Source organism: Eucyclogobius newberryi, unplaced genomic scaffold (assembly GCF_026437365.1).
Source record: "Eucyclogobius newberryi isolate DKJ021-1_F unplaced genomic scaffold, fEucNew1.0.hap1 SCAF_7, whole genome shotgun sequence".
NCBI classification, from domain to species: Eukaryota; Metazoa; Chordata; class Actinopteri; order Gobiiformes; family Gobiidae; genus Eucyclogobius; species Eucyclogobius newberryi.
In genome coordinates this window covers 32335654-32348865 of record NW_027316389.1, presented here as the reverse complement: position 1 = coordinate 32348865, position 13212 = coordinate 32335654, and the positions used below count along the sequence as shown (strand labels likewise).

At 40.0% G+C, this 13212-nt stretch overlaps 1 protein-coding gene across 2 annotated transcripts; it reads left to right on the top strand.

The window, feature by feature from the left end:
* Nucleotides 1-1615: 1615 nt before the first annotated feature.
* prpf18 (PRP18 pre-mRNA processing factor 18 homolog (yeast)) lies at nucleotides 1616-8490 on the top strand. Of its 2 annotated transcripts, XM_072435316.1 has the most exons (11): nucleotides 1616-1838; nucleotides 2896-2973; nucleotides 3137-3163; nucleotides 4061-4165; nucleotides 4243-4356; nucleotides 5098-5244; nucleotides 5534-5602; nucleotides 6918-7058; nucleotides 7133-7204; nucleotides 7281-7436; nucleotides 8102-8490. In XM_072435316.1, exons 1-11 carry the CDS (start codon nucleotides 1773-1775, stop codon nucleotides 8180-8182), a joined length of 1056 nt encoding a protein of 351 aa, XP_072291417.1. In that variant the 5' UTR covers nucleotides 1616-1772; the 3' UTR covers nucleotides 8183-8490. The 2 variants fall into 2 exon arrangements, with proteins under 2 accessions (XP_072291417.1, XP_072291418.1); XM_072435317.1 differs by lacking the exon at nucleotides 3137-3163.
* The last annotated feature ends 4722 nt before the right edge of the window (nucleotides 8491-13212 follow it).

Genomic DNA, 13212 nt, shown 5'->3' with positions numbered 1-13212 from the left:
AGATAGGGGGGAAATGGAACAGAATAAAAAATAAAAAAACAAATCAAAATACTAATAATACAGCTGAACTCTAGATAATGCAATCAATTACACAGACACAACTCATTGTTTTTAATGCTGTTATCTGACGTTATCTGATAGATAAGTGATTAATATACATGCACAATGACTTACAGACTTAATATACAGTTGAAAATCTTTTGGAAGAATGATAAGCAACGGTTTCTGATTGGTGAATTTACACTTATGGATATAACATTTTGCCAATAAAAAGGTTTATAATAAAGACTTGGTCCTCCTTTTTATCATATTTGAAAAACAAAAAATAACAAATTCATAGCTCAGGTTAGAATTCACACCAAACAATTCAATGATGTATCTTGATAAATCTTTCCATAATTTCGCGGTGTGGCTACAATGCCAAAATAGGTGAGACATGGCTGTTGGGAGAATAATTTGTATCGTTTGTATGTCCTTTTTAAATTCTGAATGAAATGTAATTGAGTCATAGTGTTGTGTTTGGCCTGAGATTATACATCTCAATTTTTTTTTTAAATTTCAGTTTTCCTGGTGACATGTCAGATAACGCAGTTTTCTGAAATCACACTCTTTCATATTTGTGTCTGGATTTGACCAGATCACTGCTGTATTTTCAGTACATACCAATTTTAACCAGTTTTTACTAAATGCGTTCTCTTATTGAGCCTTATTGTAGTAAAGTGTTTCAGTAGGAAGAGCGCCTCACGTTAATATAAATAGTAACAGCTTTATGATCAGTTATGGGGAATGGAAAGTTATCAATTTTACTGTCAGTACACAAGGTTTTTGAGACAAGCCAGTAATCTAGACATGACCCATCAGTGCTCCAAGTAACCTTTGCTCTTCTGGAACTTCTCTCACCACACCTCTCTTAAGTCATAATTATACATGGTGTTCTGGTTAGAGTTAGAGTTATAACATAACAACTCAGGATTATACAATAGTTCCATGGTGTAAACATTAGTGATGGGCAAAGTGAAGCATTTGAACAAGTTCGAAATACTTCTCCAGAGTGACATCTAGTGGCATCTTTTAGTACTACCATATCCACAGTGGTTCGAGCCCCATTCTATGTGCTATGATTGCCAATTAATTAACTTAAAATACAATAGCATTTTAGTTGCGCGTATTATTGATGCAAATGTGTTTCTAGAATAATATTAATGTAAAAAATTGTGTGGACGAAAGCCCCCTAGTCACGTGACAGGCTTCATGGCCCAGCTAATTCACGTGATCAGTGCTTTGAATCCTTCACGTTTAAAACAGAACAGAATAAAGTCTGAAGAATAAAGTAGATGGCGGTAAATGCACATTTGCAGTCAGTAGCAGCAGCAGCAGCAGCAGCAGCAGCAGCAACAACAACAACAACAACAACAACAACAACAACAACAACAGCAACAACAACAACACCAACAACAACAACAGCAACAACAACAACAACAACAACAACAACAACAACAACAACAACAGCAACAGCAACAACAACAACAACAAAAGCCAAAGCGCCCTTTTCAATACGTGCATAACTAGTAAACATGTTTCGCTTCATGCACATGCCCATAGCCGACAGTAGGTGGCGACAATCATAGACGGGAAAAAAGAGACTTCCGGTAGCATTAGCCATCGTTAGCATTGTTGTTAACTGCATTAGCTTCACGGATGGTCAGCGCTGACTCGATTTCACTCACATTTCTGGAAAGATTCACGTAAATTGCAGACTCTAAGGCGAAACGATGGATATTCTTAAAGCGGAGATCGCAAGAAAGAGGAAAATCATTGAAGAAAAGAATCTGGTTGATGTAAGAGATTGTAAAGTCCATGATCGTTTACGTCAGAGCCCGGTTGTGTTACACAAGACTGGAAGATTTCTAATACCTTCAACCTTATTTTACTCATTTATTATCTTATTTTCTGTGTGCTGTAACGCTAATGAGTCCATTTCACAAACGTTTCAAACTGAGCTGGACCATGGATCTAAAACAATACGATTTTTCAAGCTGATTCTCTAAAAAAACAAACAAACGTAGGACGAAATTTTCTCCCAATTTTTCTCCAAAGGGTTAAAAAACAATTGGCCTGATGGAAGCTGTTTTGAAGCCAGTAGATCCAGCATGTGTTGAGTTTTGACAAACAGTAATGAGATTTAGGAACGTGTAACAAAGTAAATTAACTATACAAACATTATCTTTTGGTGTTTTAAGGTATTTTTGTTTGTGGGTTTGGAGAACAAACTGACCCTGTTTTACTCTAGAATGGTTGATATGTCTTCTTTTTATATTTTACTTTCTCAGGAGTTGTTTTTTTATGAGATGGTGGACAAAATTGAATAAATATAGAGAATGTTTACCCGGTCTGTACAAGTATGCCAGTATTTTAAGGGGAATTTAATAGCTGTAATTACTGAGCCTATTCACATGAACCACAATCTGTCATTTTCACTGTAGCTTCAGAAAGTGGTGCTGTCATTCAACCCTCATAAATGTGATTGTTGTTATCTTAAAATCCTTTAAAGCCTTGAGATTAGTAATGCAAATTTGTGGAGTCATATCCAAAAGATGGACATAAAGTTCAACATTTGTGATTCATATTATTATAATAATAATAATAACTTGTATTTATATAGCGCTTTTCAGTGATCCAAAGACGCTGAACATAATAAAAAAGGGGGGGTGAATATTTTTAATGGCATTATCAAATTTTAGAACGTGAACACAACCTATTCCCCCATTACTTTTATATTTTCTATCTTAACATACAGGTTTGTACAGTTATTTTCCTATGTGTCCTCAATAACAATGAAATAAATAAATAATGTAGCAATACATAATCTACCAACTACTGTGTTTGGATGTACAGGACTCCAAAAAGTACTTCAAGAGGTCTGATTTGGCAAAGATGGAGCAGGAGGAATACTTCAGACGGTGTGGAATAAAGGTATTTATTTTTCCGATTTGTTTTGAAGCTTCGACTTCGTTTTATTTCCGTTGCTGAGCTGCAGATGGAAGACAATGACTCAAAATAACCTAAACATGCTTGAACGGTGTATTGGTTTCACTGTGCTGTCTGTCCCATCTGCCCCCGCGGCCCACACCTGTAGGTTCAGGGCGAGACTCCCGAGAGACCGGTAAGTTAGGGCTTCCACCGAGCAGATGCATGAGGCCGAGACTGAAGCCGTGTGTTCAAACTCCTCCCCCCGACACCACAGCCACAAACAGCATCACACTTGTATTTTGAGGCTCTTTGTCGTAGTAGATCCTCAGAGTACACACTTTTTGGTGTTGGAGTGATGGAGAACTAAGGGGACTAATCACATAAACGTGACTATTATTTCTGTGTTTTTGCCTCTTTGTTTGTGATCAGTATAAGTTTGTGTGATATAATAGTGCAAACCAAGTGTAGATATTAAGACTTCTCTGATTCATTATGTCTCGGTGGGCAATATATTGACATTTTTTTGATAATATCGTCAATGTTGTTTTGAAGATATGCACAATTTGAATATTGAGTGTATCGTTATAGTGAAAAATGCCAATGAGTTAAATAAAATGAACAAAGTTTTGCATTTGTTTGATGATTACAACACGGTCGATACGTTTCAAGACACATTTTCAACACATTTCTGTTGATCGTTATCAGGAGACACAAAACAAATATCAAGATCTGTTAATATTGCCCACTGTTTATGTTTTTTTTTTTTTCAATTTGATTTTTCTCTAAAGTTTGACACTCTGACTGCATTGTGCATGGGCCTTTGAAGCATGAATGAAGTGCTGTATTATAGTAGTTATAGTATGTTTTTTTTGGACTGAAAACACTCACTGGAGGATATATTTCCTTACATTAGCTTAAGACAAAATTTAACGAGGATAGACACACATCAGATTGTTGCATGCTTCGGTTTTTGAAATACAACCCCCAGTTTTTATTTTGCGAATGTAGTAACTTTGTTTTGGGTTTTTCCTAAATAAAAAAACATTTACAAATTAAGAAAATATCGTTAATACGCTTTTTCTGTTTTTAGGTGGATAGTGGTGAGGAAGAAGATCCCTCCTCTTCAAACAAGAATCCCGTGTTGGAGTTAGAACTAACTGAGGAGAAGCTGCCCATGACTCTGTCCCGACAAGAGGTGTGTGGGAACAAACAACACTAAAACTGCCACTGAACGTCTCTTCTGACATGAATAAACCATGCTGTGTTTTGTAGGTCATCAGGCGGCTGAGAGAACGAGGGGAGCCGATCCGAATGTTTGGAGAGTCTGACTATGACGCTTTCCAAAGACTCAGGAAGATAGAGATTCTAACACCTGAAGTGAACAAGGTACGTCCTAACTAATGTTCCATCACTCTTCCGTTGGTCCACCAGAAGTGTGTACCAAGTTGTAGGGTTAAGAAAGGTAACTTTGAGGTTAACCTGGATCACTTTCTATCAGGGTAGATATCTATGGAAACATGCCCCGAACTGCACAGATTTATGCAGAGGAATGATATTTAAATACACTAAGTTTATGCAGAATATTCCCTTCATCTTTAGTCTTACTGTATTTGTGCTTTTGTCTGTTTTATCAATGAATACAATAGAATAGTTTTATTGTCTTACTAGGTAGCATTTCATATTCGGCTCACCCACAGACAACAACAACAACACAAGACAAGTAGAAGCAGTAGTAGCACAAATAAACCTTCTCTGTAGCTGCGTGGCTGTGATTGGTCGCTAAGTGACAATTCCACATGAAAACAGCCTGTGATTCCTTTGGTTTGTATTTAGCTTCTAGTTGAGCTCTATACATTTCTTATCATGATTTACAGTTCCTCACATTTAAAGTTTGTGGCTCTTTCCTTCTCCATCGTTCTGATTGGTCAGCTGGTGCTGACCCTGCCCCCTGCTCTGTACACACACACAGATTAATTCATAAACTCCAGGGGGTTGTGAACTTGTAGTACAATTTATCTCTGGGTAAAAGAAACGTATGCAGGACAAATTTAGTTTAGCTTACACTTCACCGGACTGCCACAAGTAGAACTGCAAGCAGACATGATGTATTGTCTTTTCTGTGTCTAGGGTTTGAGGAATGACCTGAAGGCTGCCATGGACAAGATTGACCAGCAGTATCTGAATGAGATTGTTGGAGGAACAGAAGGCGGAGAGACAGACAAGCAACATGACTTAAAAGTCCATGAAGAAAACACCACCATAGAAGAAATTGTGGTAAAGCTCTGCACACACTCCAGACTATTTGTTTTCCCCAATACATGATTCATTACTGTTCTTTACGTTCAATTAAGTTCAGCATAAACAGTGCCTATTCCCCAACACTTCCTGCTAGCTATCGTTTTATTCTTAGTAGAGACACTAGATGTCACTGTTGGTGAATATAAAACAAAGAGGCTGATATTAAACTGTGAACTTCAGTAATGTACGGAGATGCCAAACTTGTAAAATACATCAATATACAGTATTGTGTATTGTATACACAATTATTATTGTTTGATTCCAGGCTCTTGGCCACTCTCTGGGCAGAGGAGATGATCATAGAGACCAGGAGCTCATCGACAAGTTTTTGAAAGTAAGAGCAAATGTTTATTGAGCTCTGTGATCTACACGTCATAAGGCGCTGGTACAGCTGGCAGCCCGGTGTAAACGCTCTCTTCTTTCTCACACTTATTGTGCTTTATCTCCTATATTTTGTAAATATAGTTAGTATATTTTTTCTATTTTACTGTACGATAGGGACACGCGCTGGAATAGTTTTTTTAATTCAACTGTTTTGGACTTTTTTCGGCTGGATTTGAGCGTTTTTCGTTGCGTTCGTTGTGTTGTTGTGACGTGAGCTAGCTCCGAGCGAGCCCACCAGCCCCTCCCCCCGCGCCCTCCGGCCGCGCTAAAGTACGGCGTGTCGTCGGTACACGTTTATATACACGTTTATATGAAAGAGGAACTTCACGAACGATCGGGACACGCACTGGAATCGCTTTAAATTAACTTGTTTTGACTTTATTCGGCTGGATTGAGTGTTTTCGTCGTGTCGTTGCGATGTGTCTTGGCTCTGAATCCCCCGGCCCCGCCCCCCGGCTCCGGCCCCGCCCCCCCGGCTCCGGCCCCGCCCCCCGGCTCCGGCCCCGCCCCCCGGCTCCGGCCCCGCCCCCCGGCCGGTGCCGTACCGCGTTTCCACAAAGGAGGAACTCATGAAACTGAGGAGAACTGTCGTCTTACCCGGAGATCGTCACGTTATCCCGTCGCAATACTGACCTAACCTAATACTGATGTGCAATTCTGTCGTATGTGCAATTGCTGTTGGAATTCATGTGCAATTACTGTGAAATTCATGTGCAATCTATGTGCTGTCGTGACACATATTCATGTGCAATTACTGTCGGGATCACATGCAATGGTATTTATTTGTCTATGGGAGTTTTTATTTATAGGAGATCTTCTACTGAAAGTGTTTTTCAGACTTCCTATAAGTCGGTGTAATCCCTCATTCGTCCAGGCGTGTTCCATAGTAGAAAAAGCTTCAGTTGTAGTCATCTGGACTCAGTTTGAAAAAATAGACGTTTCGACTCTCTCTTGGATGAGAGTCGAAACGTCTATTTTTTCAAACTGAGTCCAGATGACTACAACTGAAGACTTCCTATAAGTGATCTGTTCTTCTGGATCTACCTCTGTATCTACCTGCGTTGCACCAATGAAATTTCCCCATGTGGGACAATAAAGGAATATCTTATCTTATCTTATCTTACCAATTAGTCATATTTTATTCAAATATACTGTGAATGTACAATTTGAACCACTTCATTTTGGCTCCTCTTAACTTAAAGTTATAATGTCATAAAAACCGCAGAGAAAAGATTTTATTAACATTTCTGCTGTTTAATTGTCAGTTCCTTCTGGGCGTTTGGGCCAAAGATCTAAACCGCAGAGAGGACCACGTGAAGCGCAGTGTACAAGGCAAACTGGCCAGTGCCACACACTCCCAGACCGAGTCCTACCTCAAACCTCTGTTCAGGAAACTGCGGAAGAAGGTGAGGAGACGACACAGGCTGGCTAAGTCGCTCTTAACTTACAATAGAATATTCACCTTTCTTTTATCTTACAGAATTTACCAGCAGACATCAAAGAGTCCATCACAGATATCATCAAATTTATGTTGGAAAGAGAATATGTTAAAGTAAGTGCCATAATAAAATGTATCTACTGTGGCTAACAATGACTTCACTGTTTAAATGATGTGTCTTTTTCAACAGGCCAATGACGCATACCTCCAAATGGCCATAGGAAACGCGCCCTGGCCCATCGGAGTGACCATGGTGGGCATCCACGCTCGTACCGGCCGAGAAAAGATCTTCTCCAAACACGTGGCTCATGTCCTGAACGACGAAACCCAGAGGAAATACATTCAGGTCAGAGACAAAGTGCTGCTGCTGAGTCTTTTGTTTTTAATGAAGAAGCAAACCAATATAGTCAAAGGTTATATTTGTGAAAGGTGCTGCTCGTTATCGTCCTCTTAAACAAGCAGAAATCCAGACCCAAGCCCCTGATTCACGGAGAACGAGCAGTGCAGCCTCCTCGTGTTAGAGAAATGGTTTAAAATGAGTTTGTAGTGACCCCTGTAATATGGTGAAACATGTTGCCATAAAAATCTTATCCTTGTCATCAGTATCGGGAAATATTGTATCGTGCCATATGAATAGTGATACTTCAGATTTAAGGCAATGTACACTCCTAATAATTGCACAAAACCACATAATGTAGCTAAAAAACAGGTGTCGAGTTTTCCTGGGACAGGATTTCCTCCGGTCGGAGTTGATAATGTTGCAAGGTTGTTTTCCGCCCAGAGACAGCAGGGGGAGGCATCGGACGATGGTTTTATACTGTAATCGCTGTTAGTGAGATACTTGAACCACAGCACGTTTCTGATGGATTGCAAACATATTATCTTTTTATTGTAGTTGGGGAAAGATATTAATAATATTTTTGTTTTGTTTGGCCCACCCCTGAATGAATACATTATCCTTTGCATTTATAGTACACATGTTCATTGGTGACTGGTTTTCTCTTTCCTCAGGGGCTGAAGAGACTAATGACCATCTGCCAGAAACACTTCACCACGGATCCATCCAAATGTGTGGAATACAACGCTTTATAACTTTTAACTTCAAATAACAATGCAAAGCAGTAAGTTCAATCATGTACAGGATCAAATTCCGGCACATTTTAAATGTAACTGCATTGCAACAAATACAAAATGTTGCTTTGATATGAATACGTTTCTGTCAGCTATTTATTTGTTTTTACAGTGTCAATCCTGGCCTGCATTTGTTAAACTTTCAACATTTCTTACATATTTTTTGGCATACAAAGCAAATTGTACTGTTAATATCTTAATTTGTATGTGTAAGTTTTATTACACCCAAAATTGCTGTTGACTCTAAGGCTTCATGTTTCTCTTTGCAATAAAATGTATTGAACATATTTCTTTACTTCTGTCTTATTATTTTGGTGCATTGTTGTATGGAACTATAGTTAACTGCCAGTCTGGGAATAGTTCTTGTTTTCAGATCCTTGAATTTGATGCTGAATGCAAGCTAAAGACACAATTTATCTGTATTTTCCTATAAATCATCCATATATAAACTCCACACATGCTTAATGTCAGGATTAGTGATTTGGGAAGTTACATTGTGTTTTATCCAACAACACGATTACATATTTTCCCTGTGGTATGAACCTTGATAAATTTGTGAGCTGCTCATTTGCTGTCCTGTCCAATAAAGTGAATGGACCAACAACAAAAATCTTGGACCACTCTGATGCACACATGGTTTGGTCCTGTTCTCAGGCTGGTTTAATCATGGTCTACAGATCCAGTCCAGGTTTAATGGATATGTTTACAGTGAAGACATTTTAGACAGTTTTTGTTTAATGTGAAATGCCATCAGAAAGTCTCCTGGATGATGTGAATGCAGCATTAAGTGTGATTCCTGTGTGATGGCAGTGCAGACCCACTAAGGCTGGAAACTGAAAGGTATTGGTTAAGTATATTGGAAAAACACACCAATGATGCACAGTGGACCACAGCCACCTCCCTGAACAGAATCCAGCTACCATCACAGTGGTAGACATCCAAGAGTCTCGGGTATGAAAAACTGGACAGCACTGGGCCCTGACATGATTCATGTCTACTGACTAAAGAAACTCACAGCATTCCATGGGACTCACCTTGAATGGTTAACTGAAAGGCATATCCTGAACGATCCCTCCAAGGGTACAGTCCCATCAAACTATCGGCCGATTACCTGTCTCCACAACATTGAAGCTTGTGTCAGGCATGATGTGAGCAAATACATGAGTAAAGCTCAGAAGGGCATTGGCAAAGACGCCACTAGAGCCAAACACCAACTCCTGGTCGCCTAAGACTGTAGAACCCGACACACCAATCTGTCTACTGCATGGATTGATTACAAGAAAGCATATGACTCAATGCCACACACATGGATCACAGAATGCTTGGAGATATATAACATAACCACCAGAACATAACTGAAGTGGCTGATATCAAGAAATCCTACCAATGGCTAGAACGGGTCGGACTGAAGGACAGAGGCCCTGATCATGACTACACAGGAGCAGGTCCTGAGCACCAGAGAAATAGAGGCCCAGATCTACCACACCAGACAAGACCCAAGGTGTAGGCTGTGCAAAGAGGCCCCTGAGACCATCCCACACATAACTGCAGGGTGTAAGATGCTGCAGGGACAACATACATGGAGCTCCATAACCAGGTGGATGGTATAGTGTACAGAAACATCTGAGCAGAGTACGGGCTGGAGACCCCAAGGTCAAAGAACACCCCCAAAGGTGAGAAGAGAATGACCGAGCCAAGATCTTGTTGGACTTCCAGATACAGACTGACCGAATGGTAATGACAAACCACCCACACATTGTGGTGGTGATAAACGGCAGAGGGAAACTGTTGTGTTTGTGTCATGGAATTAGACATACGCCGATGCTATTCCTTAACACATTGAGAACACAATTCAACTTAGAATATTAAACGACACAGAAACATCAGACATTTGTATGGCATGCATGGGAGAAAACGCGGGGACTGTGTCAGCCAGGCCGTTGTAAGGAGCCTGGCTGACCCTCCTGCGTCTCACCCCCGCGTCTCACCTCGTTTTTTCCCATGCTGGTTGGTTTTATTAGATATTCTGGAATAGGCGGGTCACATTTCTCATTGGTCAGCCTCACATCAAGGCACTTGGTATTTTTCCTTAGAGATCAAGCCTTGGGTAAACATTACCCAGACTCCTCTGGGTTATCACCCCCCCTAGGGTAAACATCCTTTGGCCCATCTTTACGACCCCTTCACAAACAAATGCTGTCACACACCCGTTCTTCTCTTAGACTAATGATGCAGATAAAATATCACTATTATGCAGATAAAATACATCACAGAAATATACTCATATATTCACATTTTATCACAGTTTGAGTGATGGAAACATCAGGAAAAAGGAAAAAGAGCTCAGAGAAGGTGGAATATATTCACAGCTCTTCACTTTTTCCCCATTTTAATGTTACAGCCAACCTTGAGTTGTCAGTGTGCATGAAAAGTGCTCTACAGATCAAATTGATGTGGACTTATTCCAAAAAGGATTAAACTCATTATTTGCCTTAACATTCTGCAAATTATACCCTGTAATAACAGATTGATAAACGTTGTTAGAATGATTTGCAAATGTATTAAAAACAATAAAACAAAACAAGTATTCACAGTGTTTGCCATGGCACTCAGAATTGAGCACAGGGATATATTTTTTCCACTGATCATCCTTGCGATGCTTCTACAACTTGATTGGAGTCCACCAGTGTTAAATTCAGTTGATTGGACATGATTTTGGAAACGCACACAATTGTCTGTCTAAGGTCCCACAGTAACAGTGATGTCAGAGCACAAACAAGCCATGAGGTCCAAGTTACTGTCTGTAGACCTCCGATACAGGAGTGTATTAACATTAAACTTGAGTCAAGCCCCAGTCAATGGCTCACAAGCTCAAGCCCACGTCTTAGTCCATTTGGTCAAGTCGCTCTCTGCCAGTTTCACAGTTTTGTTTTATCGTTTTCAAAGATGGTGGACCTCTTTTGGCTCCGTTTGGGCAGTTTAGAATGTTATTTTGTCACATGAACACAACCTATTGAATCGATCTTAACACACTTTTCTTGTAGTAAGTGAACCCTGTGTGTAACTCGCCTCCCATTGAGCCGCTAAGACGTTGAGTTCCAGCCCATGTCACTAGCTGCCCTTTTTACACTGTGTTACCATGGAGACGGCGGGTGCTGTCCCATGTGTTCACAGGGCATTCCAGGCCAAGGCGTCACCGGTCTCGGGCTGTCACCCCTCCACAGCTACGTCACGAGAATCTGGACAAGGACATGCACCATCATTGAATAGGTGCATTGGTTAAAAACGCAAAGGCTGCAAGAATGACATGTACCGGTATTTCAGAACATTCAGAGAGAGGAAGGTAAACTACAATTAGGTTAACTGCTTTGCTTTGCCCCCCGGAGGAGTTGGAGGAAGTGTCTGGGGAGTAGGAAGTCTGGGAGTCCCTGCTTAGACTGCTGCCCCCGCGTCCCGGCCCCGGATATGCGGAAGAAAATGGATGGATGGGTTTGCTTTGCTTTGCTTTTGTTCTATAATTGTAGGCCACATGTGTTGTGTACCCTGCATTGTAGCTCTGTCGCCTCTCCACTGATCTAACCTGTAATTGACGCCGGTGACATCAACCCTTGTCTCCATGGAAACATATTATGCAAAATCAACTTGTGTGAGCTTTTAACCATATAACATTGGTACCTGATCACACTCTGTTTACTTAAAGTTGTATATTGAGTCCTGCATGTTTGAGGAATCCTGCACTGTCCTGTTTTGAGGTGACACTTCCTTTATTAAAATCCTAAATAATTCCATAATACGGAACCTTTAAAATAACATAGCATTTCCACACATTAGATAATTCATATTTAAGAGTAAAAAAACGATTGTCATGTCTGTTAATGTGAGTGGATTTGTATTGCACAGTAAATGATGGCGCACATTCTTCCTGTTACATTTGAAAGCCTTGTACTTGTACTTGTACTTGTACTCAGCCCTGGCTCCGTGTATCGTGACGTGAAGCCTTGAAATCAGGGCTAAATATTTGCCACACTCTTTTCCACATCATTCTGTGAGTCCTCTTATCTGCAGGCTGGTTTGCCTAGCAGAATGCATTTGTCTCTGTTTGACTGCAGTGACGACATCGCTGACCTTAAAAAGACCCTGTCACTTTTTCTTTTCAGCCTAAACTAAAATTGCCCAAAGCTTTCAAGAACATATTCATTTCTTGATAATGTTCAAAGTTATATGCATTATTCTGATTTCTTCAATTCAGATATTGTTGTTGATGAGGAGAGAATGTTTTTGTTCTTTGTGATTTAACTTTCAATTTAGGAAATGTCTACTTTCAGTATCTGCAGTGGTATTGTTTTTATTTTTTTAACTTTATTAAATTATTTGTATTGATTTACTTGAGAAGGGACATTGCACATTGATTGACATCAAACAATGTAAGTGTACCCTTTGCCAGATCCAAAAAGTCAAAACACACATCAGATATTACAAAAGTATACAAAAAAACTACACTACAAATACATTTATATACAACTAGTGCTCACAAGTCTGTGTTTCTACAAACCACTTTTTATCATTCAACGTGGGGGACTGTGTCCCACTGTTGGGAAGCTCTGAGGGGAGGACGGTCTGACCAAGGACAGTTCTTCTGCGAGGAATGATGCAGTCTTCACTTTTTGCTCCTCTGGTCACTCTGCCCTCTCTAGTCTTTCCGTGAAGGAGGAGTTTTGATCTGATACATAAGACAGATGGTTTTGAATTTGATAAGATTGTCCCATTTCATTAAGTTGTATTTCTGCAGATTATGACAGTGATGATGACATTGATTCTAGGGTTTTATTGTTGTGGACGGGGTATTGGACCTGCTGACAATTCAATATGTAATATATGTGAGTGGATCATGGCAAATAAGTATGTTTGGCAATGGTTGCAACTGAATGAACAAAGTAGTATTTTAGTGTTTGTGCCGCATCGGGTGGATTCAACATGAGCCTGTTATTTAT